The sequence below is a fragment of the Gallus gallus genome, chromosome Z, assembly GCF_016699485.2.
Source record: "Gallus gallus isolate bGalGal1 chromosome Z, bGalGal1.mat.broiler.GRCg7b, whole genome shotgun sequence".
Taxonomy (NCBI): Eukaryota; Metazoa; Chordata; class Aves; order Galliformes; family Phasianidae; genus Gallus; species Gallus gallus.
The window spans coordinates 2,512,615-2,539,368 of NC_052572.1; the positions used below are offsets into that span (position 1 = coordinate 2,512,615).

Genomic DNA, 26,754 nt, shown 5'->3' on the forward strand with positions numbered 1-26,754 from the left:
GTATTTGAAGGGCAATTAAAGACTAAGGATCTGTGCGGTGCATTGCCTTTTACCTTATTATCTTGAAAATTAACTTGTTAAGATGCTTTTGAGAGTTGTGGTGTTGACTAATGGTGTTTTTTGTGATGGTGGGGTTTGAGATGTGAGGAAGGGGGGGGTTTGCTTGTTAATAATGCTATTAATTTATTTCTAGGAGAAGAAGAAAAGGAGTAACGAGGACTCCCAGATACAAGAGCCTGATGATGTTTTCCTCCCTCCTGTGGCTGAAGTGTCTTCTCAGGCCACTAAAGTGCAAGTGGAACAACCAGGAGAATTCACAGAAATTCAGCTCAGTGATGAAACAGAGCATGGAAAAGCTGTGACTGACTCGTGTGACATCTCCCTCAGTAACCTAACTTTAGGAAGCCAAGGATCTTTGACAGCTGCTGTAGAGCCTTCAGCAGATGGAGAAGAGAGTAAAGCTGGTCCTTCACATGAGGAGTGCAGAGGGGATGTTGAGAAAAGTGAAAGAAGCAAGCTGGACAAACCTCCCAGCCTTGCGGAGGTGGTTGCTAGTGGATCAGGAAAATCTGACCTGTTGGGCAGTTCCTTTCATTCCAGTGCAACTGCTTCTCAGGCAGTAGTGGGCATTGCAAGGGGCAAAGACACTGAAAATGTACAAGATGCTAAAAGTCCTCTTGTCCGTTTCTCAGAGAAGCCTCCTCTGAGTCCCTCGCAGCCCTGTGAGAAGTCCAGGACACGTGTTCATCATCTGGGGATGAAATCAGTTTATCCAGACTTGTCGACTGAGTTGTCCTATGAGAGACCAACCATAATGGCAGTCAAACCGTTGTTGCACAATGAAAGGCTTTATCCGGAGCTGCCAACTGAACCCGAACTCGTGCCTTTTACCAGAGAACAGCTGAAAGTTTTTGAACCCTGTTCATGGCTTGAGAATGTCGACTCCTACACAGAGGAATTTGAAAGTGTTGCTCATCAGGACAGGCACGAATTTTATGAACTGCTCCTGAACTACATGCGCTGTCGGAAGCAGCTTCTGCTGGCGGAGGCGGAGCTGCAGGCTATGACGACAGACTGCCAAAATATTAAGGGGAGGTTATGGACTTTTAAAGAAGAACAGAAGACTGTGCAGGTGCTGTTATGAAGCTACTCTTGAGGCATAACTATTTGGATGTGATTCTGACCACTTCCTTTGCTCACTGTTCTGAAATACACGTTTGGCTTTGCTTTTTTTTTTTTTCCACCAAACCCAACTTTGAATTTCAGAGTATCATCCTGTTGAGATTTAGGACAGGTTGTTGTTTGATATAAAATCAAGCATAGGGTGTAGGATCTGTTTTATTGATCTCTTTCAGAGCCAGGCTTGTGTTTGAGCTGCATCCATCAAGTTCTGCCTGTAGTGCTGGGTTAAGTCTGTGCCACAATACTTGCAGAAAATGGGAGACATATGTGGTAAGATAGGGCTGTCTGTAGAATGTCAGGTTGACCTTAGTGATGTCCCATCTGGCTTGCTGCCTGTAGTGATAGTTTTCACTGCCATCATTCCTGGCTGTGTCCCACTGTCAGAGGTGCAGATGTTGAGGAGTTGGAGTCATGCAGTCTTGCATGTGACCCTGTTACTGGGAGCACAGGGTGCACGCTGTACATCCACCTTCAGGAACAGTTGCTCCACATGTGTATCTGTGGTTACAGTCACTGCTGTGGTGCTCATGTAGTCCTGTAGCATTGCTGCTTGCAATCCAGAGGGATCTGAGGAACTTCTTGGTGCAGACGTCAGAGGAATGTTCCCCCAAACTCAGCCAGTGTAGTTCATTTTTGGAGCTTTATGGTTGTTGTGGGAGTGAATGAAATTGTTCTGGCACTCCCATGCTAGCCAACATATCATCAAAATTGCTACAGGGTGGTAGATACCTGTATATATGGTGGTTCTCACTGTTCCTGGGAGTAGACATCTAAAGCTAGTGCCTCTCCTGTGCACTTTCTCAGAGTTTAATGTTGAGTAATGTCTGCTGGGCAAATTGGAACTTTCTTTTTATTTGGGGTATGAGTGTAATGGACCTGTATCACTGAGCCTCACAGGACTCTCAGCTTTGTGCTGTTCAGTTCCTACGCGGAGAGCGATTTTGGCTTCACTCTTAATCCCTTTTGTGCATTTTATGGTTGGCTAAGCTTGCTGCCTGCTTTATTCCCTCCTGCTTCACTATTTATTGCATATCCAGAATAGTTGTTTTCTGAATACCGATTTAAAATTCTAATAGTTTAAAAAAATACAAGACCCAACTTCCAACATGCGTGATCTGAAAGCGTGTTTTCTGGTTGCATAGAAGAATAATGAAGGTATTACATGTTGTGACTTTCTTTAGCTGAAGAATTGGAAATAGGGAGAATAAAAGACTGTTCTCATCTTCTAATTCTGGTTTGGGAAAACAATTGCAGTTCATTTCAGAAACCTTAGACTTATTATAGGGAATTGCTACGAATACTGAGTTCTGGTAGTATAAAAAAAAAGTATTTTACTTGTTCCAGTATATATGTTCCAGTTTAAAATATCAGATTTATATACTTATGGAAAGCTATAAACTGCTGATCATGTGCACTCACTGGAAGTAGAAGGATCTGAGTTTGTTCACAACTGCCAGTGATACAGGCAGGCCACGTCAAGCCTATTTCTAAATTTGAGTTGTTGAGGGTTTATAAAGATCATTTTTTATGAAGTCCAGGATATGCATCTTCATTGTTCAGTACTTCCCAAATGTTTGTCCACCTGTAAGCTTTGAAATCTGCTGAGGGGAGAGTTATGTCTGAGTCGCTTTCTGTAAGCACGTTTGACTGAGTGACAGAATCACTTACATGAAATAACTGCTTTCTTTTCAGGGTGTCTGTGCAGATCAGTGCAAAGTGACAGGTCACCATCGCTACCAGACAGTGGAGATGAATGGGAGTGTGTTGGGAGAACTGAAGAAGCTGTTTGAAGCCAAAGCAGAGCACGTGCATCAGACACTGTCACTGCACTCCTACACGTCAGTGCTGTCTCGGTTACAGGTGGAGTCCTATGTGTACAGGTTGCTCAACAGTTCCTCCCTTCTGAGATCAGTGGCTCTTCAGCAGCAAGAACAAGGTGTGTTCCTAGTCCACTGCCATGCTTTTGGGGGTGCCCAGCACCTTGTTCACCTGAAGTTTTAAAGTCTTGTTGATGGGATTTGTGTACTGGGGGGTAGCTCCTCTGATATTAAAACCTGTTGATTTTTATGGAGGGATCAGTGGAGCACTTTTCTCGTGGAAGACCTCTAGTTTTATTACCTTATTGTCCCGGAGAGTGGAAGGTGATTGCAGCATTCCCTTCTGTCTAAGCTGTATACCACCATAGATTACTCTAGAGGAGCAGCAGGTGGGATGGGACACCTGGAGCTCAATCTGTTGTTTTCAGAGGTGCCATATAATAATGCAATCCCTTTTCCAAACTGATGATGCACAATTTTAAAAACAACTTCCTTACTGCTTTTGGAAGGCCATTTGAAATCTTGCAGCTCTAATACTTTAAAATCATTTTAGTTTTCATGCTATCCATATTACTTATTTGGGTTTCTGCCTATATCACACTTGGGCTAAAGTATGAATCTGATACTTATCCTTCTTTGACATCCTCGCTTGGTCCTCCACCTCCTGGTTGGTTTATATGCGTGGTAAATGGAGATGCTTATAAAATTTATGTTGAAAGAAGGCCTTTAATGAGAGTAAACAGAGTATTCTTATAATCAGCCTTCAATGCTTAATTATAAGATTAAAGTTTGCTACGTAAGTGTTCTTTGTCAGTTTTAACAAGCAGCTGTGTTGAAATATCTTGGTATCTGTAGATACAGAGATGAAGTTTTCTGTATAGCCCCAGAACAACTATGTACCCTACTACTCTGAAAGCTGTTGGTGAATGCTCTGTAATTCTTTTTCTTTTTGATTTGCAGTTTCAAAACAGTCTGAAAATCTTTCTTCAGACTTGAGCCACTTGAAAGAGTGTATCAGCGTTCTCTTCAGTTTCACTCGCAGAGTTATTGAAGATCCTCAGTTTCAGAGTGACCTTCTCATGTGGCTGCAGAGACTGGTGAGGGAGTAAGCAGGGGTAGAGCTGTTAGATCCAACGCATGGGATGAATTACAGAGTTAGTTCTGAAAATGATATTGTTTTTCCTGCTGACCCATAAGCAACTAGTTTTTTGGTCTTGTGCTCCTTTGTGAGCAGAATGTCTTACTGAATTAGAATGGGTTCCCTGGTTTGATGAAGTCGGTGAAGGTCAGCTGTAGTAATGAGGGCTGGCACATGAGCAGACAACGCTGCACACATTGGATTTCAGTTTATTTTTTGTAATGCATATGGAGTATTAATGCTTTTACTTATTTTTTTAATTGGGATCAGCATTTTTGAGAAATTCTTATTCTTGCTTATTTTTAAATAAGTTTTTAATATAGTTATAATTAATTTTCTACACTATAAAGAATGATTGTCGTTGTGGCTTATAAGCCAAGCAAACAGGCTTTTAAATACTGTTCTACTGTAAGTAGCTCTGGAGACTGAAACTTAGTGGAAAATGTGCAAGGAGAAAGGAAATTGCAGTATTATTCTACTTAGCAAGACTATAAAGGAATTAACCTTGAAATTATTTACAACAGTCCAGTATTTTTTTTTCCTTTAGGTTTCAGTATTGCAACGAATTGGCTGTCCTGGTGACCATCTCTTCCTTTTCAACCACATCTTGCGTTGTCCAGCTGGGATTGGTGAATGGGCTGTTCCATTCATTCAGGTGGGAATGTTTAATTCTTTGGTTTTGGAAGGCTGGAGTGGGTGAGGTGAGGTTGGAAGCACCTCTATGTGTGAGTTACAAGGTTTGAGAAAGAACAGATTTCACATCCTGTCCATTGAAACTTATGTTTCCCTGGAAAGTTTATTAGCTGGGTAATTTTGAGGACAAGGAACAGGATTCACTTTGTATGGTTTAAAGGAGCACACATATCCACAGACATCAGAAAGAGGAAAAGATGTTGGAAATCTAGCCATAAGAAAAGGTCCCAATTGTGCTAACAGGGAAAAGGCAAGCAACGAAGTAAAAGGTTAATTGGAGGTAGCATTGTAACTTCCCCTTTGCTCAACTCCTAGCTTCCCCTTTGGTGCCAAGATGTATATGGGAGGGGAAGAGAGTTGTTCTTTTGTGGTCCTCTTGGTGTTTTTTGTCCTTATTTAAATTCCTTTCCGTAAGTACTTTACAGTAGTACCCAATATTGTGCCATAGCAGCACTGCCTCCTGTATGTTGGAACCGTCTTTTATGAATAGTTTTCAGTCTGAACAAAAAGCTAGTAGGAAATGTGAAACTCAGAATATGAATTTTGTGCTTAAAACGGATTGTCCCTTTGTTTTACTTGGACTGTAACTTAGATTTACTTAGATCTTTTTTTTTTTTTAAATGTTTAATTGCAGATCAAAGTCTTGGATAACCCATCAGGTGTCTTTCATTTCATGCAATCTCTTGCCTTGCTTATGTCTCCTGTTAAGTAAGTATGAAAATAAAATTTTATAAAATTCTGCTGGTTTAGGAATAGAAAGCACCGTGATAGAAAATCTTTTTTTTTCACAACCCTGAAAGTGGACAAATAAGAGATTCACAGTTAAAGATTTTTACTCATTCACCTTGAAATACAGCCATATCAGTACATTCTCCTTCTTCACACGATGTGGTTAAGGCTTGCTTTTAACTGTGAAATAACTCTGAGGGCTGATTTAGTGGTTTTTATTTTCAACTGTGAATTCTGAAATGGAGTTCTTGCCTTGCACGATGACCTGCTCAGAATACTGTTTCTGCAACAGACGGCCTTGAATAAAGTGTATTTAAGATATTGTGAACTTGATAGTCTGGCCTGGAGTTAATGGGGACTTCTGCTTCTTCTTCTTGTAGAATATTCTTTTAAAAGGTTTTGTTTTTACTTTTCCAGTCTAGAACTTTTTGGGGAAACAAGTGTGTCCTGAGGCATGTGTGTTGCTGGTGGGTTATTAGCATGTCCTTCAGCAAAAACTGATGCAAGATGTCTGGTGTGGCTCTCTTAACCGTTCATACAAGAACATGGGGACTCCACATGGCTTTAATGTTAGAGCTCTGAGATTTGTCTGGTACAGCACCTGTGTAACAGGAGCCAGTTTAGATTTTAAACCTAATTTAGGATAGGCTACTAGTGTTGTGAAATGCATAATTGTGAAACTGGTATGTTTGTATTATCAGTGTAGGGATTCAGAGAGGTCTGGAGGATGATATGGTGCCAGAGTTTTGTTGCTGCGTGTTCAGAGTTCTGCCACGACATTTCTACTTAAAAGGAAGTTAGGTGTTACCATTTTAACTTCTTATATAGCCTTTCTGTATGTTTGTTTAACTTGCTGGTATATATTTGAAGAGCTGAGGATTTATGTGACAGAGAGTCTTAGAACTAATGTCCCAGACTTACAGAGGTGTAACATGGAACTGGAGCTGGCTTGATATGAAGCAATTCTTTCCTGGAAGTTCTTTGGTTGTGGTAGCTCAGTGTACTAATGTTGGCATGGCATCAGCTAATGCATCCTTGAAAGTTGTACAGTGGAGCTGACCTGCACAAGTCTTGCAGGACATCAGGTTATTTGACATAGTTGTTAATTTCTTGTTGTTTAATTTGTTTTGATTGACTTCTTGGATGTGGTTCAACTCCAGAAGGCAGCTAAGCCTCACACAGCTTCTTATTTCCTCTGTACTTGGAAGGGTAAAAAGTAATAGTGCAGAAACTTGTGGGTTAGGATAAAGACAAATTAAGACAAATTAATTGGAGCACTCCAAGTTGGCAGGGTAGCATGGGAAGCAGAAAAGGCACTGTGTGAGCATTGCTCTGCAACAACTAAAACATCAGTGTGTTACCAGCTGTTCCAAAGCACAGCACCATAGAAGCTGCTGTGAAGAAAATCAACTCTGTCCCAATCAAAACCAATACAGTCTTGTAAGGAAAAGATAATGAAATTCAGAGTTTTTAATTTTCTGATTTCCCTAAACTTGATTTTTATTTTAAATCAGAAATAGGGTAGACTTCATGTGCCATATGAAACCAAATGAAAGGAAAAGCTCCTCTTCCTCTGGGAAAGAGTCTGGAAACTGGACACTGGTAGATGAAGGAGGAGAAGAGGTACAGCAATTGACTTTTTTTTTTGCTTTTTGTGCTTTTATGCAGCCTTATTGTATTGATCTTGTAAAATGGAGTAAGAAAGGCTGAATGTTGTTTAGTGGCATCATATGAACTTCAGATATTTTTTGTTCTCCTTTTACCTCTGTGATGTAATAATAGATAATCATGGTAGAAAATAGAGTTTCTAGAAATGAGTAATAATGATGGAGATAAATTTAAGGGGGTTGTTGCATGAAAGTAGTCCACTTGAACTCTGCTGCTCCTCATAAACCACATTTCTGAAAAAAACATTTCTATTTCTCTTTCCTAGTTGATGAGTACATGAACACAGCCAGGAATTTTGGAGCTTATATATGTAGGAGGAAGTTTAGTTATACTTTGTTTTGCTCCTTCAAGTAAACTGGCAGTAGTAGAAATTGTGAAGCTTTTTTACTGTGCTTTTTGTTGGAAAGCAAGTAAAACTGACTGAATTTATCTACAGGATGAGGATCCCGAAACAAGCTGGATTCTGCTTTTGGAAGATGATCTGATTGCTCTGTTGTCACAGTTTCCCTTTCATGAACTGTTTCAGCACTTCCTTGGCTTTAAGTCTGCAGGTAAAACAGCTGTTTTTCTTATGGTAATTGTATTAATGACTACAAAGGCATTATGGGAGTCTCTGATTTGAAGTTATAATGAACACATGCAAGAACTCCCAGACTAAATAGATAAGGTGGAAAGGCGTGATGTTTGTATGGGATAACTTAAAATGTTACAGCAATACAGTCACATCCAATCCCTGGAGGCTGTGGATGCCCCATCCCTGGAGGCATTCAAGGCCAGGCTGGATGTGGCTCTGGGCAGCCTGGCCTGGTGGTTGGTGACCCTGCACATGGCAGGGGAGTTGAAACTCGATGATCATTGTGGTCCTTTTCAACCCAGGCCATTCTGTGATTCTATGATTCTGTGAATACTAGAAAGCAAAACACTAGAGTCCCTTAGTGTTATCTTCCAAGGGTTTATCCTCATAGATGTGCTTTCAGAAATAATTTTTCCTTCTTGCCTATGAGCTGTAATGTTCTGTGACTGTTCTTCAATTATTTCTTCATTCTTGTTAAATCTGTGGACAATTATGTGCAGCAGCTGCTTGTTAGAGATTTTAAAAGCTGCATAGACTGTTTGTACTTTCATACTTAACAGGTATTCGTTGCCTGTTTCATAAGGGAAACATAAATCTCAATTAATGTCTATCTGACAGACAGTGAAAATGATCTTTGTTGCTTTGAGCGCTTCTGAAGGAAAGAATCCAGAATTCATGCATGTTTTCTGAGACTTAACTTCTTCTGTCTTGGTCTTAGGTACTTATTTTCCTGAAAAAACAACTTCTCAGGAGATGATGAAGATTTTTGCCTTTGCAAACTCCTTGGTGGAACTTCTGTCTGTGGGGTTAGAGACATTCAACAGAGCACGATACCGACAGTTTGTGAAGCGAATTGGTCAGCTGATCAAGTAAGGGAGTATCTTCTCTGTGGTATAGTTGAATCTTTTTCATACACTCTGGTTTAAAATTTAGATTTCCTTAATGAATAAGCTAGCCAAGAGCTGGTTTTGGTTTATTTTTGTTCTGAGAGTTCTGAAGTCTCTGAATCCTTTACTTGAAAGCTACCTGTGAAGTAAAGAGCTGCAGAGTCGAAATGCTATAGCTGCAGAAGAGAGCCAGGTGAACTGTGAAACATCAACAAAGTTTATTTAATCTTCCTTCCTTACAGATTGTGCTACTGCTTACTTGCAGTTATAATCTAGAATTGTTTCAGTTCTACTTTGGTGTTTCTTAAAAAAAAAATAGAAAAAAAAATTGCACCTTGAAAATGTTCTTGCACATGTAATTGGAAGCTAAAGGTTGCTCTTTATGTTTAAATCCTTAGCATTCACTCACCTTCGATGAGTGTGTTTTTAATGGGGATACACTTAAATTACTCAGTGTAATTAATCATTTATGGTTTTATTGTGTAGTCTGCCATTTCTTAACGTAGGATTGTAGGGCTTGAAAGATCACGTGCAAATTAACTTGATATAACAGAATACTATGCATTGTTTGCTTGTGAAACCAAGGAAACATAACACAGGAATTTTAGACTCATTCTCTCTAGAACAGGGAATTAAAAGAACATGCTACTCATATGGCAGTCTCTGGAAAACAGAGGACAGAGTGTTAAATATCTCTCTTGTAACTAGACCAGAGTCTGGCTGCATGTCTGTGTTTTGTATGGTGAGGATGTGCTTAGTGATACCTCTACAACTTTGTTCTGCTGCGTAGGATGACGCTTTGTCATGTGAGTGACCACTGGGCCCAGTACATTAGTGGCAATAAACAATACGGATCGATAGGACATCCATACTCCATGGACAAATTGCAGCTGGAGTTTGATGAGCTGTTTTTCAGAGCTGTTCTACATGTTCTGAAGGCAAAAAGGTAAGCTGTCCAGTGTGGCTGATACTGGCTTCATCTTGGAGGTGTGAGATGTTTGAAAATGGGAATTGCAGTAACTTTAGATACTTCATGGTTTAAACAAGACTGTAATATGCAGGATTTTCATTGATAGCATTAAGATGGGGAAGAATTATACCTTGAATTCTAGTGTCTGGCAGAAGCTCTGGGGACTCGTTCAGTTCAGAAATAGGTTAACCCCAAATTAGAGGTACCAAAACACATCTTCACATTCCTAATTCTGTCCTAACTATATGGCAGGGGTGTGAGCATGTGGGTTTTTTTTTCCAAAGTGTTGAGGTTTATCAGGATGAAACTCCTTCTCTTTGCCTCTTCAAACCTAACAGGCTGGGAGTGTGGCTTTTCATGTCCGAGATGCCCTATGGAACATTATCCAGCAGCATGCTCTGGAAGCTCTTCTTTGTCATGCACTGTGCAGAGAGTGAGAACCTGGAAAAGCTCTGCTCTACTTTACAGCCTGCTGACTGCAAACAGAGACTTGAAGGTACAATTTCTTCACTCAGAACCAATTCTAACAGATTCAGCTACAGTTGCATGAGCAACAGGATTAATTCTTTGCAGGTTCCACTGTTAAATATACCCTCTGCAGCATGACTGATCCAGTGGCCTCACAATTGTCTTGAGTAGTTTGACAGGAATTAGTTTTCCCTCTCACCTAGCTGCTTCAGAGAGGTGCAAGAGTGCCGTGCATCAGGTACATCTTATGTGGTCTCATGTAAAGTTCCATCTTGACCTTCAGCAGCATTTGGAGAGCGATTTAGATCCTGAAATACAGAAATTTGTATTACTTGGGTTTTTATGAGCTGTTTTTTGTCTGGTAGAATTGGAATCGTAGGGGTTGGAAGAGACAGGTTCCTTACAGTAGGCTGAGCAGGAAAGACTGAATCTACAGCTATTGCTAGTTGTGTAAATATTCCTTCATCTTTTCCTAAACTTGGTAGTTTTGGTTTCAGCAGTTTGTGTTGTTGGATATTTACTTATCTTCCACAGCTACTGATAACTATGTACAGATGCTTTTTTTTTTTTTTTTTTGTCCTATGTAGTTTTTCTTTCTCTTTTTCCCTTAACTTTCACCCCATATTGATCTTCTCAGCCATCATGCAGGCTTCAGCTATAGCAGAGTTGTGTAGAAGCCACTTTGAGTGTTGCCTTTCCTTTGCTTCCTTCTTCATGAGAAAACATTTCAGGACTTGATTAGCATGGAGATGGATAACCAAAACAGTGACTACATTCTCCACAACCTCTTTGTTATCTCAAGGAAGAGCAAGTCTCACTGCCATTCAGTTCTACTTTTCAGCTAGCTGGTAGTCCAGATACCTTTCACCCCATCAGCAAAATCATGAAGAAAATTGTGGTCTTGAGAAATTACTAAGTGTCTTAACTCTGTTTGCAACGTAGCTATCATTTAGGGCAATTAATACAGAGTTCAAGAGGGATGTCAAGACTGTAGCTGTGTATATTTTATGAAGGACTGATCTATTTTGACTGTGGTGGGTTGCAGCTGCAACAAAAAAAGCACTGATTTTTTTTTTTTAATTTTTTTTGTTCAAGCTTTGTATTGCTTCCTGCTAACTTCTGTTTTAAAGTCCCTGGTATGCTGATGCAGGATATTTTTATCCTCTTCTTTCTCCCCAGTTGGTTCTATCAGCACACGGGTATTTTTCATGAACGTCTAGGCAGAGAATATCAGAAGTTTTTAGTGAAATCCATCTAATCTTCTCAAATAGCTTATTTTTCCTGACACCAGTACGATACTGATTTATTTTCCTTAATTCATACCCTAATGCACCATGGCATAGATATTCTCCTTGGGAGTGCACCCCATTCATTGATACTGGTGGGGATGTCATTGCTCTACTGTGAGGTGATGAGGTGGAGGCTCTTACTTCCTTGTTCCTTGTCTGTGTTCACTCCCAGGATATGGCTTAGTGGGAGTTTGTGAGTTCAGCATGGGGGACTGCAGTACGTGGAGCCCAGGTACAGTGCAGAGGAAGGCATTGCTTAAGCAGGAATCTGCAGAGAATGCACTCTGCTCGTGTATTCAGCAGCTCTTTGCTTTCCATTTGTGGTCCATGTTCATGAATTTACCATGTTGTTTCTCTTTCTTCTATCCAGTTTGTCTCCATCCCCTTCCCCTATTGTTTAGCTAGGTCTGTGCCTAATGAAGTGTGCAAATCACAGTGTTAATGTGACAATTGCTGTCACTGGTTCATTTGCTGCTTTCATGTTCAGTCCCCTTCCCATGTGGATTACTCTGCTGTGCCTTTTTATACAGTAATGACCACGTCTTTTCTTGTTCTTAAATAAGGAGATGAGCAGGTGGGACATCAGCTGTATGTCTGTTATATCTGTCAAGTCTGCAATTTGTACTACTGTATGGAAAAACTCTTCATTGAATTGCGCAGTTCTCCAGCACATTGTTCATGTGTTGCATTGGCTGTAGCAGTTTGATCTCAGGCTGAAGTACAGTTGCAAGATTCTTGAAAGGACTTGATAAAGAATCTAACCTAAGTGGATCTGTTTAATCACAAGTGTGCAGAATGCCTGCCTGTGCCAGCTAAGTGCTAGCCTAGGACAGAGTGCTTTTCCAGCATGTCTAACTGCTGTGGTAAGGTCACTGTAAACCATTTATGGTGGTGTGTTATGCTTCGGAGGAAACAGGCCGCTATGCAAACTGTTGGACAGCTGAAGTGCAGCTTTCAGTGTGTGCTTTGATTTTGAGAGAAATAAAATAAAATACACACACACACACGTGTATTTAAAATCCTGTTCAGATTTCTTTGTGTTCTTCTCTTTCTGTTTTCTTCCACCCGGAGGATTAAGTGTTTTTTTTTTTTTTTCTTTTTGTTTGCCTGCATTTCACTCTTGGATTTAAAGAAGAACTTCTTTGCTTTCAAATGTACTTTCCAAACAAGTATATTCAGTAATTTTGTTGTATTGAGTTTGAGAAGCAGAAGTTGATCTTTCTTTGTAACTCTTCAGCATATCTCAGGCCCAGTGCTAGATGTTTTTGTTTGTAGTCAGCACAGAATGATCTCTCTAGTTTAATTGCTGTTTGAGCTGTGGAATATTATGTGGAATTAGCAGTCTCTTGACTTGATCTAAATCTCTCTGCTCAGCTTGGGTGGGCTTAGTTTTGGTCTTTTCTCGGATGTGACACTGCTTGAAGACAGAATGCTTGCATGTGATTTGCACTTCATCTGGTGAACTCATTGCTGCAATGTATCGTGAAAGCTGAAACCATGAAATCATTTTTAAAAAGCAAAGACTCAAGCAGTTCTTCCTGCGGGTGATCTTTTCTTGAAGCAATTTTAGCTTTCACTTTGGATGACTGGTACATTTTCTGAAGCACACGGGCTCACTACATATTACTGTGTTCCTTGCACCTTTTTAAAAATCAACTGGTACTGGTCATTTCTGAAGAGAGGATCACGACTTGCAGGCCTCCATTAATAATAATTCCTTTGTAACTGATTCTTTCTCTGGGATCAAACTATGCTGAAGTATTGATTATGTATGTCCTAAAACACACTACTATGTGACTTTTCTAGACCCAAAGCACCTTGAAAGTTTCGAAAAGTATCTCCAGTCAATGAACTGCTCAGAAGAAATTTGTCTGCTCACCACATTTGCTCAGATGGCACAAACCAAACGGGCTGACGTTGATGAGGATTTTATCAGAATCATTGTTCTGGAGATATATGAGGTGAGAAAATATTACTGGTCCATTCGGGAGAGGATGAAGGTGCTCATGTTCTTTGTAACTGTGGGAACTGTGTCTGTTTAAACACAAAGCATTCGTGGTTTCTGCAGTTTTGCAGTTGAAAAACAACTGAGATAGCCCTGCTTCTGAGGCATATAATTTAGTACTGAATTAAAATATTCTAAATTGTTTTTTTTTTTTCTTTTTGGAGCAGCTTTTCTATAGACTAAGCCACAGTGAAACACGAACAAAACCACATTCGTGTTTTTTTTTGTAGCTCTGCATTTCCTTGTATAGCGTGTTGGTTTTTTTTTGTTTTTGTGGGTTTTATATGCTTAGTTTTGGTCTATTTCTTTGCTGCTGGCCTCATAATCTCATCAGCTGTTTGGACAATTGTTTTTAATATTGGCATTTTTCATCCTTGTTGTCCAGAATCGGGAAGAACAACTTGGTTCTGTATTTTCACAAAGGTGGTATACTGCAGTGTCAGTGAAGGTCAGCCATAACGAGTGACTTCTTTCTCCTCATCTTCTCAGGTGTCGTATGTTAGCCTTTCAACAAGAGAGACATTTTCCAAAGTTGGTCGAGAGCTCTTGGGGGCGATTGCCAGTGTCCATACACAGATTATTTCTGTGCTGTTGGATCGAGTTAGAGAGACCATTGAGAAGGTTGGAATGGTAAGTGAGGACCACTGTCATTTAAAGCAAGTGCCCAGTTAAAGCTAGGTAGAAGTCATACAAACCATGTACAGATACAGCTCAGTAACATGACCCATTCATAAAGACCTGTCTGGGGTTTTATTTTTTTGCTGTATTACTGTTTAAAGCATAAGAGCATCGTACAGGTTATTGTTCCTTGATAAATACTGAATTGCCTTTTATTTTCTGTCCTCGAAGGTTTCTCTTTATCTGTTTAAAGAACTGCCTTTGTACCTGTGGAAACCTTCTTCGTCTGAAATAGCACTGATTCGAGAATGGTTACTGAATTACAGTCTAACCACTGTCGAGAACAAACTAGCCTGCATTATCTTGGAAGGTCTAAACTGGGGATTGGGTGAGCAGGTATGTATTAAAGCCAGAAGCTTGAACCTGGGTGGGTTTCTAGAGGAGAAAGTATTACTCAGCCTGGGACTATAACTGTATTTGGAGACAGTTGGTTATATGCTGTTGATACTGTAGCTGTACATTTGAAGGCATGGGATGGGAAATTCATGGCGACTTTCTAACCTTCTGCCTGAGGAATTGCTTGTGTTGGTTTCCTGTGGCACTGTAGCTGAAATTGAAAGAGGCTGAAGCAAGAATTTTTTTTTTGTCTCCAATAAGGGAAATAGCTGACAAAACAGCTGACAGGATACTTCTTGTAAGTCACTTGATAGAGATATCTGTAACAGCAGAAAGTAGAGGGGTCCCCCAGGTGGTATTTATGAAGGTGGTGTGACTGTAGTTTGCAGGATTGTATCCAGATATGTTTCTCACAATGCAAGAAAACTCTTGATTGAAATAAAGAGGCTTCAAAACCTTGCCATTTTTTTAAATGGTGGGGAAACAATGCATAGAAGGTTTGCTCTAGCAGCTTAATCTGTCTAGGGTTCAATCCAAGCTGAGTGTACTTTTTTTAAAGAGAAATGGGAATAGAGTTGGGGAAAAACCTGTAGCTTATGTTCAGTGATTCATTTTGGTATTGTAATGACTGTACAGAATTCTTCCCTTTGCTATCTTGATAACTTGAGTAATTGGAGACAAAGGTTGCTTTACTTTTTCTCCCTATTTTTGACTACGGGTGAAAACAAGTGAACGGGAGGGAAAATTTAACTGGGAGGTCTTTGCAATAGCAGTTATGTCAGATGTGGGAGGGAAAATACTTCTTCGAAGTTGTAGAAACCTTTTAAATGAAGCAGAATTCTGATGTGATTCTGGATTCTGTTTTTAGAAGAATGCTCTTCATCTGGATCCTGCTGTCCATTCTGAAGTTGCACTGATGGTCCTCGAAGCATACCTGAAATATCTCTCCCAGAAACCATATGCTGGATTGCTTTCTGAAAGCATAAAGCAGGTATTCCTTCTTCAAATCTACAGGGAAAAAGGTACTGCTAGCGACAGAGGAGAAAAACTACACATAAAGACTATTTTGTTTCTTATCCTCCTTTTAAGAGCTACATTATTATGATACTATCATAATATCCCAAATCTGAATATTTTTGCACTCAGTGCTGTCTGAAAACAGTGCTATTTTTCTGGTGGAACATCTACATGAGGAAATAAGTGTTTTTAATTTGTCCCCTTGTAGGTTTACGTTGTTATCTAGCTTATAGTTGGATCATTATGGTCTGTTTTTCCTAAGCATCATCTGCTCATGTGAGTCAGCAGTGCTTGCTTATTGAAAGGGTATCGAATGCAACTGGTAAACATAAGAGGCATCCTTCCAGTGTCTCCAGTTCTTAATTTTACTTTATTTGAAGACTGGAGTGTTAATCTCTTTTAGGAGCTTTTTAATAGTGATCAGTGCTGCGTTCCTTGAACACCCTACAAACGCTTTTACATTGATTTTTACAGCACACTGATGACTGAGGAAGGTATGGCTCCAAGTTACAGAAGGGGATTGGAAGGTTAGAAAGACCAAAGTTAAAAGTACCTCTTTTGGATAGTCAATCCAAGATGCTTGCATATATTTATTCAAAGCTCTTAGCACTGTGTTCTTGCTTTATCTCAGCATTTCCTATACAGTGTTTTCTCCTTTCCTGCACTCCTGTGCTTTTTTTTTTTCCCTCAAGTCTCTTTTTTCCCACACTTTGTCACTGCCTTATTTTCTTTGCACTTTTCTGTCTTGTTTATCTGCCGTTCTTAATCATATTTTGTTGTCTTGTGCCATCTAGATGAGTTCTCTGCCCAAACCTGCTACAACTTAGGTTGCTACTTGTATTGTTGGGTCTGTACTAACTGGAGCTTGAGGAACATTTCTGCCTAGGTTTTTCTATATCCCCACTAAAAATCGAAGAAGTGTCTGTCTTGACTCATAAATCTGAAATTTACACTGATCTGTCAGACCTTGTACACCATTTTTCTAAAGATCAGATGAAACTTGAAATCTTTTGATCTAGGCAGACTGTTCATGATAACAGGCACATATATGTTGCACAAAGACTTCACCTGTCCATGTTAAAAACTTCTCCATAAGAGGAAACTACAAATTTTTAGACTTTGTTGACAGGTGGTAATTTTTATGTGTATTTGTTTATTTTCAAAAATAGCAAACACCTTCAGAGATGTGTGGTGTTTGGTGTTTGTTTTTGTTTTTCTTTTTCTGAGTAAAAATATTTAACCCCAGACTAATATTTAGTAGGGGAAGCTTCAGCACAGCAACATGGTTTGATAGCTTTTAACAAAAGAGATGGGTGAAGGGAGAGAGGAGATGGAAATCAAAGTCGTAGAAACACAGACTTGAAATTAAGTTAATTGGTGGTGCTACAAGGTGAGTCTGAAAAATAATTGCTTTTGCACTGATCCACTGTCATGGTATTTTGGTGGGATAAGCTCATCCAAGCTGATCTGAGTCCTCCCAGACTGCTGCCGTACATGATGTAGTGTGGATGTGCTTCCCCTAATTGCTTTTACTTCTGCTCTGTTTCAGGTCTCTTACCTAGCTAGCATTGTTCGTTATGGAGAAACACCAGAGAGTTCCTTCAACCAGTGGGCATGGGGCTTGATTTTGAGGCTAAAGCTTCACAGAAATGACCGTGGCATACAGTGTGGCTGGCCTGCAGTTCCTGTATCTGACAGCGTGCTTGACATGACAGAATCAATCACACTTCACCCCCTCCTGAAGGCTGTTAAGGCAGGCATCCCTATCGGCTGTTACCTCGCACTGGCAATGACCACGTTAGGTCACAGGTAAGTGAGTTTTCTGGGTTTGCTTTAAATGGATGACCCAGTAACTGAGTACCCTGCTCACCCTAATGGTGAGCTAAGAACTGTTAACATCGTAGGTAAGTTGGAGGATGATAAATGACTTCTGATGCGAGGGATTGAGCAGTCTTTAAGGACAAACAGTTTTGAACAGTACAACTACCTTTATTTTCCATAAAATTTTCCAAAACATCAGGATCAAAACAGTGATTAGAACTAATATGGAAACTGAGACATTATTTCTGGCCATTATGATTATGATTTCTGGCCGTTAACTACACTTAGCTACAGGACAGCTCCTTCAATAACTTCCTAGCTGAGCTGTTACAGGAGTATTCAGAAAACAGTAAGAAGAAAACCACTCAAGCTGATAATAATCAGCATAAGAACTTTATAATCTTGCTACTGAACATCCCAGTTGTTGCCAGTGCTTTCAGCTGGTTTGTAGGTAAATCTCTTGGAAATAATCCGGTGTACTGTTTGAATAAGATTCAGAGGCAGGGATAGATGAGATTTGATTAATCAGTCTCTCCCATGTTTCTAAAATATCTCTTGGACCTAGTGAAAGTTCTAAATACTTGTTTCCTTCATATAATATCAATTTACCCTTTCAAGACTAATTGTCTTGTATTTCTTCCTCCAGCCACTGTTTGGTGCTCAGGCTATGCCACAGAAGCATACATGCTTATTCATAGTGCTAGGTTGATTTGGGACCAGTGTGAAGGTATTCTGGTTTTAAGATGGAAGCTTTTACACGACTGAACACAGAATGAAAAACAAGTAACCTCTTTACTTTTGATATTTTCTCCAAACACCCTGCATGACCTTGTTAAGAGCCATTTCAAATAATCTCCTGTCTAAATACAAGTGCTGGTATTTCTCAGACAAAAGTGCGAGGCCTGTAATGTTAATGGACAGAGGAAATAAAGAGCTTTAATATTTGCTAGTAGCTTAATACTTTATTTAATAGAATCTTAGAATATCCTGAATTGGAAAGTGCCCACAGGGATCACTGAGTCCGACCCAAAATCCAAGGCCGTTGTCCAGATGCTCCTCAAGTTCTGGCAGCTCAAGGCCGTGACTGCTGCCTGGAATAGTCTGTCTGAGCCATGTCCACCACCCTTTGGTGAGGAACTCTTTCCTAACGCTCAGCCTGACCTTGCCCTCATGCAGCCCCATGCTGTCCCTCATGTCCTGTTGCTGTCACCAGAGGGCCGAGCTCAACACTGTCCCTTTGCTCCCCTGCAGGCTGCCATGAGTCCTCCCCTCAGCCTCCTCAGGGCTGAACAAACCAAGGGACCTCAGCTGGTCTTCATACATCTTGCCTTCATACCCTTCGCCATCTCCGTAGCTCTGGTTTGGACATTCTCTAGTACTTTTATGTCCTTCTGACACTGTGGTTCCCAAACCTGCACCCAGTGCAGCACCAGCACATAGCAGAGCAGGACAGCTCCCCCCCCTCTCCTGGCTGGCAACCCTGGGCCTGATGCACCTCAGGGCATGATTGGTTCTTTGGGCTGCAGGGCACACTGCTGCTCTGATTCAAGTTGTCACCAACCAGAACACCCCAGATCCCTTCCTTTAGGGCTGCACTCCATCTTCTCATCCTCAAGTCTGTACTAATAGCCAGGGTTACCCCATCTGAGGTGCAGAATCTGGCACTTGCACTTGTTAAGGTTTGTATGGTTGGTGACCATCCAGCCTTCTAATTCATCAAGATCTTTCTGCAAGACCTTTCTACCCTCCAGGGAATCAGTAACTCCTCCCAGTATTTGGTTTCATCTGCAAACTTAGCATGCATTTGAGTCCTGCATCCAAGTAATTTATTAAAGCAGTAAAGATAACTGGCCCCAAAATTGAGCCATGAGGAACTGCACATTTTCATGGCTACAGATTAGATGTAAGATTAATGTTTTCCATCTTGTCTGAGCGTGCAGTTCTTTTTTTCCCCTATCAAAACCTGATGCAGAGCAGTGTGCCAAAAAGCTCAGTAGTTAGTTTTCTGGACAACAGGGGCAGAGTTCATCAGAGCTAGCTGTAAATGCAGTACAAACTGTAAAGTAATGCTTGAGCTTCATCTATAGGGAGTGGAGAAAAAGTCCAGATGATCATCTATCCTAAGGTGATGTCAAGGCAGGTAATGTGAAACTCCTTCTGTAGATATTGCCATTGCCTCGAGGGAGAGATTGATTGACAAGGTTAGGCAAGAACCACGAGCTTTTAAATTATTTCAAACTTGATGGAGGCTCCCATCTTCACTGATATATATGTGTGTGTGTATTTACACATTTAAGTCCCCCAAAAGGTAGGAAATACTTATGAAATCTTTCAGCTATTGAATAGCATCTGCAGTGGAAGAAAAAAGCTCTGAATTCAGCTCTTTGGTATGTCAAAGATTGTGTAAATACATGAATGTCTTTACGTCTCATTTCACAAAAAAGACCAACATTCCACAACTGTTTTTTTTTTTTTTTCTTTTCAGTAGTCTACATGCTTTTCCTTTTTTTGTTGTTGTTCTTGTTCTGTTTTTACAGCATTGAGAAGTTCTGTGCTGAGGGGATCCCTCTTTTGGGTGTACTTGTCCAGTCTAGATACCTGAGAACAGTAGTTCACGTACTGGATAAAGTTTTACCCATATTTTACTCTTGCCAGTACTATCTCCTGAAGAGTGAACAGTAAGTATGATATATCCCTAACATGTTTATTGCTTAAGACCAGTGAAAGTTAATCTTAAATGTATTATTCATTCTGGGTTTTGTGCTTAGTGAGAATGTGACGTGACAGGGAAGAGTATCTGCTTTATTTGCCAAAATACTTTCTGGCTTGTGGTTGAGAAGGCAGTTGTGGAAATGTCTCCTTTGAACATCATGTGCAAATACCACTAAATGTTGATTTACCATGGAAGGGAACTGTGAAGAGCTGTATTGACAAGAGCTCTTGGCTTGAGGTGGTTGGGAAAGAAAAGCAGTTGATACTATCTAACTGTGTCCTTACTGGTAAGTTGAGCAACAATGGGAGTATTCCCAAGTGCTGGGCCTCAGCTCTCTGACCTGGTAAATTAGTAATGTGGTCTCTCATGTGCTTTTGGTTTGGACCACATGGCAGCCTCTCAGAAAAATCCTGGGCTGGACTTGTGTGCTGATGTGGGTCAAGAACTATTCCCAAAAGGCAGCCTTGCTGTGATCCAACTCCTTTGGAGGGCAGGAGAATTAACTGCAGATGCAAGGTTTGTTCTGCTGCTTGGTTTTAGTACCAGACAGTGGTCTGAAATGTGTTTAACTGAGTAGACTGAATGAGTCTCTTTCAAAGAGTTAGTACTTTTCTGTAGAAGCTTCTGCCCCTGGAATACCTGGTGCAGCCCTTCTGTTGCTTCCAGGAAGCACTGCCTTTTTAGAAAAGCTGAATGGAAAATACAAGCTACTGCTTGCTGTCTGCACAGCTGTAGACTTGCAGTTTCCAGTTTGGCCACGTTTCAAGACTTACGCTGTGTCATGTACTGTTCAGTTCTCAGATTTTGGAAGCATCCCACAGTTTCAGATACTTTCAGTTCTGGTAAAGCAGCCTTGGAACTACAGTCTGCTTTGAACTGCTCTTACTGTGTAAGTGATGTGGTTAAAATGGAGCAATTCACTTTACAGCATTGTTGTAAAGCAAAATCCTAGTATGTGGGTGTCACTGCTGAGTTTTTATGCTCAAGTTTTAAATTCTCTAGAAACAGTTCTTCTGTTTGTCATGCTGTATAATTTATTCTACATCTAATTAATGGAATTTAATTTGTTGATATCCTTAGGTTTTTATCTCACGTCCAGCTGTTCCTTCAGCTGGATAGCGGAGTCCCTCAAGGCATGACCCAGCAGGTCACACATAAGGTAACACAGCACTTGACAGGAGCGAGCTATGGAGAAAACGTTAAGCTGCTCAATAGTATGATACAGGTAAGAAGATTAAAAAAAAAAAAAAAACAATGGCAGGAGAAATGCTTAAAAACGTGTGTGTGTGTGTGTATAGGTGTGTACGTTTACATTTTATATAAATATATTTAACTAAGTTAACCCTTAAAGTTACAAAGGTACTGAATATGTCAGTTCTGCATCCATAGAATGTTCTTCATCAAGTTTGAAATGCTGGCTTTGGTGTCCTGAAATATTTTGCTTTAAGCTTGCCTAAATCTGGCAGTTTGCTGGACAGGTCAACAATATGTGCCTGACAAACTTCTTGGAAGGTGGATTTCCTATTATCAGAACTCCTGAAATGGGAAAGAGACACAAATCACTACTGTCTCACTTGAGATAGTTGAAGAATAGAGCAGATACACAAATGTTTGAAATCTTTGCTTTTGACCATTAATTTATAACCACAGTGTGACAAAACATTTCTGTGTTCAGAAACAGCAGTCAAGAACCAAAGCCCACTGTCACCTGAAAGTAAGGACTAAGAGATGCTTGTCTACTCTGGGAGATCCTTTTGCAGGGATAGCAGGCAACACTTCAGGCACAGGTGCTATTTCTGTCTGCAGGCTGTGGGGGATCCTACTTATTGTGTACTTTCTTTTTCTGATCCTGTCAGATGCATAGATCTCTAAGATGTGGAGTCTCTTTTGGAGGTTGGAGATGACAAAGCTATATTTTTGCATAGGTATAGAGAGCATTGCTGTGCGTTAAGGACAGACCCATAGCCTCATGCAAGCTGAACAGTTCTTCAGCAAAACCTTATGCTTTAATTCAAGCTGAAAGAAAGCTCTTCAATAATTCTACCCTTGAATTTCAGACTCACATTTTCCGAAGTGGCCAGCCAAATGGAGTGGGGCCGACTGCAGTACTGGAGTTCTGGGTTCAGGTCCTCATCAGCCAGCAGCTGTGGCACAGGGACCAGGCAACACTCTACTTACTGGATCACTTATGTAAGGCTGCTTTTCAGTACAGCCAGGAAGACTGCATACAAAAGCTGCTTTACCAACAGCACAAGGTAGGTGGGTGTGGTATGTTCTTGTGGCTGTTGGATTAATCTAATTTTGATATGAATCTCTTTTCCTGAAAGGCAACAAGAGCAGTTGCAATAATGAGTGACAGTGTGGTTATGCTGTTTGATTTGGTTCTGAATAGCTCAAGATGAGTGGGATAACTGATAATTGATAATTAAAACCGATCTGAAACTCAGATTTCATGTGGAGGAGTTCTACCATAGTATTTTAGTTTGTGTTCTTTGCATTTCATATGTTAATCAATATCTGTAGAGCAACAGTACAGCATCCTCTCTGGAAAAAAACAGTGTCACTATAAAACAATCTTTTCACTGATGAGAAATAAGATACAAGCATGGGATTCAGTGGTAACTGGCTGAGCTGTGGTTGGAAAGTAATTGTTTGAGTCAGAAAGGAACCTCAGGAAAAGCAGCATGATATCTCTGTAGCTTGTAAATCTACAAAAAAAAAATTGTAAATTAGGCCTCTTAGGGGAAAAAAATGTTTTGTGTTTCCTTGCAGAATGCTTTAGGTTATCATTGTGACAAAGGTCTGCTGTCTTCTCTTGTTAGCTGGATTGTGGCAGGCAATGTGACTCCCTCCTTTGTTGAGGGCAATGCCAACTCATCTCAGGTAAGTGGTACGATGGTGTTACATAAACAGCCCTGGGAAAAGCAACACACAGGTGTTTGTTTTTTCCTGCTTTCATGGGTTTTTGTAGATTTTCTGTTGTTCTTTCTTTCTCCCTACCTCTCTTTCTACAAGTATTCCTGTGATAAAATCCTAATTTTGCTGAACAGGGCGTTGCAGATTTATTACACTAATGAGAGCAGGGGCATTCTTCCACAGAGGAATTTTGTTGGATCTGTGTCCAAGAATGCATAAATAGGATTAATTTGTTAAGACTAATACGAATCTTTAGTTGTTTTTGATATGTTTAGTGGGAGAAAGTGTGTAAAGGCCGACTCTTCTACTAGATTCGTCCATTTCTGATTAATATTTTTCCTTCTGCTCAAGCATAAAGAAAAAGTAAAGCCTTGTAGTACCCCAGCTGGAGATGGAGTGCTCAAAATTAGACACTGTACAGGATACGTGCCTGTAAATAAGGAGGAAACTGTTTTTCAGTTTCCTTTCCTTGACGCGACGCTACTTTTGCAGTTATTTAATGAGAATCTGGAAAAGAAAGAAAAGAGCAAGCTATCTGAGCCTTCTCTCACAACTTCGTTATAAGTATTTCCGTTGTTACTGTGTTGTACAGGTCTGGTTTTCGTGGATGGTGTTAAATATTGAGTCCATATTTGAAGAAGATTCACAGCTTCGCAGAGTTGTGGAGGGGGAGTTAATCATTAATGATTTGTCTCCTGATCAAGCTTTGAAGGTGAGAGAACTGTTCGTTCTCTACTCATAGGGAAACTGCTGTGGTAAAGAGCTCTTCTCTATTGTGCAGTTTTTATCTCTTTCACTTCTTTTTTTCCGGACAAAAGCATAACTAATACCTTACCTGCTTGGCTTTCCAGGAGGGAAATGTATCTAATGGAAGCTTTCCTTTGTGTTTTGAGTTGAATATTTAAAGACTACTGTATAAATCTGTTTTTAATATGTAATTGTGCACAGAAAACTTAATTGAGTAGCTAGTGCGTTTATATCCTGGGTCATCTGAGTGCCTTTCAGTCTTTGGGGCATTTATTCCATACCATTGTATGGGTACACTTATTTTACAGGTAGGAAAATGTCTGTCAGAAAGCATGTTTTAGGTCTGAATTTTATAAAAAGTGAATGCCATGGTTCTCCCTGCTGCTGCTTTGTTCTCTAATGCCACAAGTCTTATTGAAGCCTAAAACAGGAACGTCTGCCTCTGTGAGGGAGAGCTGTAATTAGCACCAAAGGCCCTTACATTGGCTTTTCATTACTGTAGTACTCCTATTCATGCATTTTCAATTTTTTCACAAGCATCAGTGGCAGCAGCATTGTTCTCTAAGAGCTATTACACGATGTGTAGATGTATCGTAAATACACGTATGAACGTATTCAAACTTTTCTCCTTGTAATTGCTGAGTTTTCACGCTGTGCTGATCTGGTATAAGCTGTCACAACCTGCTACAGGGAACTGAACCAGGGCACTTGTCTGAAAACGTTCTCTTTGCAGAAAGCCCAGGCCCAGCTGAAGCTGCCCGTTGTACCTTCGCTTCAGAGGCTCATGATTTATCGCTGGGCCCACCAGGCCCTTGCTACCCCTGCTGATCACCCTCTAATGCCATTGATCTGGCAGAAATTCTTCCTGCTTTACCTTCACAGACCAGGACCACAATATGGGTGAGTCTGATCATAAAGGCGAGTCTGATCATAAAGACCTTCACTAAGAAGCTTGCACTATAGTAAATGCCTCACTCATCTGAGAGCAGTGGTTACAGTAACTTCTCCAGAGTCAGTTTAGTTGCAGATGCCCTGCTTTGGCACTTGTAACTAGATTTTTCTTCTTTATTCATTTTCAGATTACCTGTTGATGGCTGTATTGGAAGACGATTTTTCCAGAGTGCAGCCCTCGTTAACTTATTAAATGAAATGAAGCAGCGCCTAACAGAGGTGGCAGACTTCCACCACACTGCCAGCAAAGCACTGAAGGTGGAGAGTCCTGTAAAGAGCAGTGACAGATCACCAGAGAAGGCGAGCTGCTTGCCAGATTATCTGACTTCACCAGAGCTGCATAAGGAGCTCGTCAGGTAAAGAAGGCCTGCTCTGTTCAATCTCATTCAAGACTGCTGCCTGAGCTACTAGCTGCTGTCCAGCTGGAGCAGTGTTAGCCATGGGAGATGTGAAGGGTTGCAGCTCTTGGCTGACCTACAGTACCTAAGCACTTGTTATATACCTAGCCGTGGTCATCTCTCTGTTGATACAAGGTGTTTTGTTGAAGGGAATTGATCCTACTAATAAAAGCACAACATTATTGATAGAGTTATCACTCTCCTTAAGGGAGAGCTTTGTTTTTTAATTAATGCTATTCCCATTCTGTTAAAATACTTCTTATTTAGGCAAATCTGTTACTTGTATGTACGTCACTGGCTATCAGTTTAAGAACTGTTTTGTGTGTGTATATACGTTTGACACAGTCTGGGTCCCAACTTCCACCTGTATACAGCAGGGAATTGACTGGGAACTTCAGCACATGATTCAGTTAGCACAGTTTACCAACTTAGTGTGCCAGAGCTGAGCTGTGATTATATTATGTGCTAGCCTGAGAGTGGTACATCTGCTTACCCAAAACCTTAGTGAAAGCATCTCCTTGCTTTTGAGTAGGCTAAGGAGATATTCAGTTACTGCAACTCAGCTAATGAACGCTCATCTTTGTAAGGAATGGCAAATTGGCTGTTTCGAGGAGCCACGTATCTCAGTGAAGCCATAAGTAAATACAGAAGTGCGTGTTTCTGTTGCACAGACTTGTTGTTTGAGAAGTCTACCTTAAGAAATATTTGCAGTGTTACAGTGTCTGAATTTTCCTAGGAACTACAGTAGGAAGAGATAACTCGGAAGGAGTCCCTTGTTGAGGGGGGTTGGGCATACAGCATCTGAGCTGCTGATAAGTGCTTCCCCCCAGCAATCAATATGTACTGTACAAACAAACAAGGGAGCTTATAAATCCTTCTCAGTCACAGGTGAAAAATAATTCAGAGATGTTCACTGGCTATAACTTGATTAATATTTTGTCAGCCTTTCGTTTCAAAGGATTTCCCCACTCCATCCATAAATCCAGAGTGTTCTACAGCCAAATAAATTTTAAGCTCAGAAAGTTTAATGGCCGTCTAGGCAGAAGAGAAAATATGGGCTGAATTAATCAGGGCTGACTTCTGAACTTCCATTTTCTCATCAGTGACGTGGATGCAGAAAACAGGAGTTTGTTTGTGATATTTAATGCTGTGGTGCAAAGGTGTGGTGATGGTCTAGTTCTCCCCTGTATTCAATCAGGAAAACTTGACTGGTATGATCTAAAAAATAGGTAGCACTCATCGCAGTGAGGTCAGTGAAGGATGAGATGTGTGAAGGATGAAGTACAGAGTTAGGAGAGAAAGAAATGAGAATAAACTCAGTGTGAATCTGAATCTGAAAAGAAAATAATATGACAATGCAGGTATGAGCTTTCAGAGCAGTCTTCTTAGGTATGTATATATCTTCCTTGGTCTTTTGCACGGGCTTATGGATGTAATTCTCTAACAGAGGATCCAGGGTTGGAATTTTTTCTTATGTACTGTTTATTGTAAATGTCTTCCTGTTCTAAATGTGTTCAGTTACTCTTGGTTATTGCAGTTCTTGGGTGGTGAGTGTGTTACAGGCTTCCCCAGGGCTGCTGGACCTGAAGGAGCATTTGGACACTGCTCTCAAGTTTAGAGTTGGGCATTTGGGCTGTCCTATGTGGAGCCAAGAGCTAGACCCGTGGTGTTAGTGGGTCCCTTCCAACTTGGAATTGTTCCATGGCTCTAGTTTCTTTGCACTGCTGCTCTTTGAACTCAGAAAGCTAATCAGAAAG

At 40.5% G+C, this 26,754-nt stretch overlaps 1 protein-coding gene across 1 annotated transcript in view; it reads left to right on the plus strand.

The window, feature by feature from the left end:
- Positions 1 to 26,754, plus strand: part of EPG5 (ectopic P-granules autophagy protein 5 homolog) — a 49,691-nt gene that overhangs the window by 3,031 nt on the left and 19,906 nt on the right. Inside the window, exons 2-23 of the mRNA XM_004949045.5 lie at positions 194 to 1,132; positions 2,875 to 3,118; positions 3,960 to 4,096; positions 4,685 to 4,792; positions 5,465 to 5,538; positions 7,074 to 7,182; positions 7,664 to 7,778; positions 8,520 to 8,670; positions 9,479 to 9,634; positions 9,997 to 10,154; positions 13,222 to 13,376; positions 13,910 to 14,050; positions 14,270 to 14,434; positions 15,303 to 15,425; positions 17,001 to 17,260; positions 19,810 to 19,950; positions 21,066 to 21,210; positions 22,043 to 22,240; positions 22,758 to 22,868; positions 23,494 to 23,613; positions 24,382 to 24,548; positions 24,728 to 24,955. Coding sequence (XP_004949102.2) covers positions 194 to 1,132; positions 2,875 to 3,118; positions 3,960 to 4,096; positions 4,685 to 4,792; positions 5,465 to 5,538; positions 7,074 to 7,182; positions 7,664 to 7,778; positions 8,520 to 8,670; positions 9,479 to 9,634; positions 9,997 to 10,154; positions 13,222 to 13,376; positions 13,910 to 14,050; positions 14,270 to 14,434; positions 15,303 to 15,425; positions 17,001 to 17,260; positions 19,810 to 19,950; positions 21,066 to 21,210; positions 22,043 to 22,240; positions 22,758 to 22,868; positions 23,494 to 23,613; positions 24,382 to 24,548; positions 24,728 to 24,955 — 4,145 coding nt within the window. The remainder of the gene's footprint in view (positions 1 to 193; positions 1,133 to 2,874; positions 3,119 to 3,959; positions 4,097 to 4,684; positions 4,793 to 5,464; positions 5,539 to 7,073; positions 7,183 to 7,663; positions 7,779 to 8,519; positions 8,671 to 9,478; positions 9,635 to 9,996; positions 10,155 to 13,221; positions 13,377 to 13,909; positions 14,051 to 14,269; positions 14,435 to 15,302; positions 15,426 to 17,000; positions 17,261 to 19,809; positions 19,951 to 21,065; positions 21,211 to 22,042; positions 22,241 to 22,757; positions 22,869 to 23,493; positions 23,614 to 24,381; positions 24,549 to 24,727; positions 24,956 to 26,754) is intronic.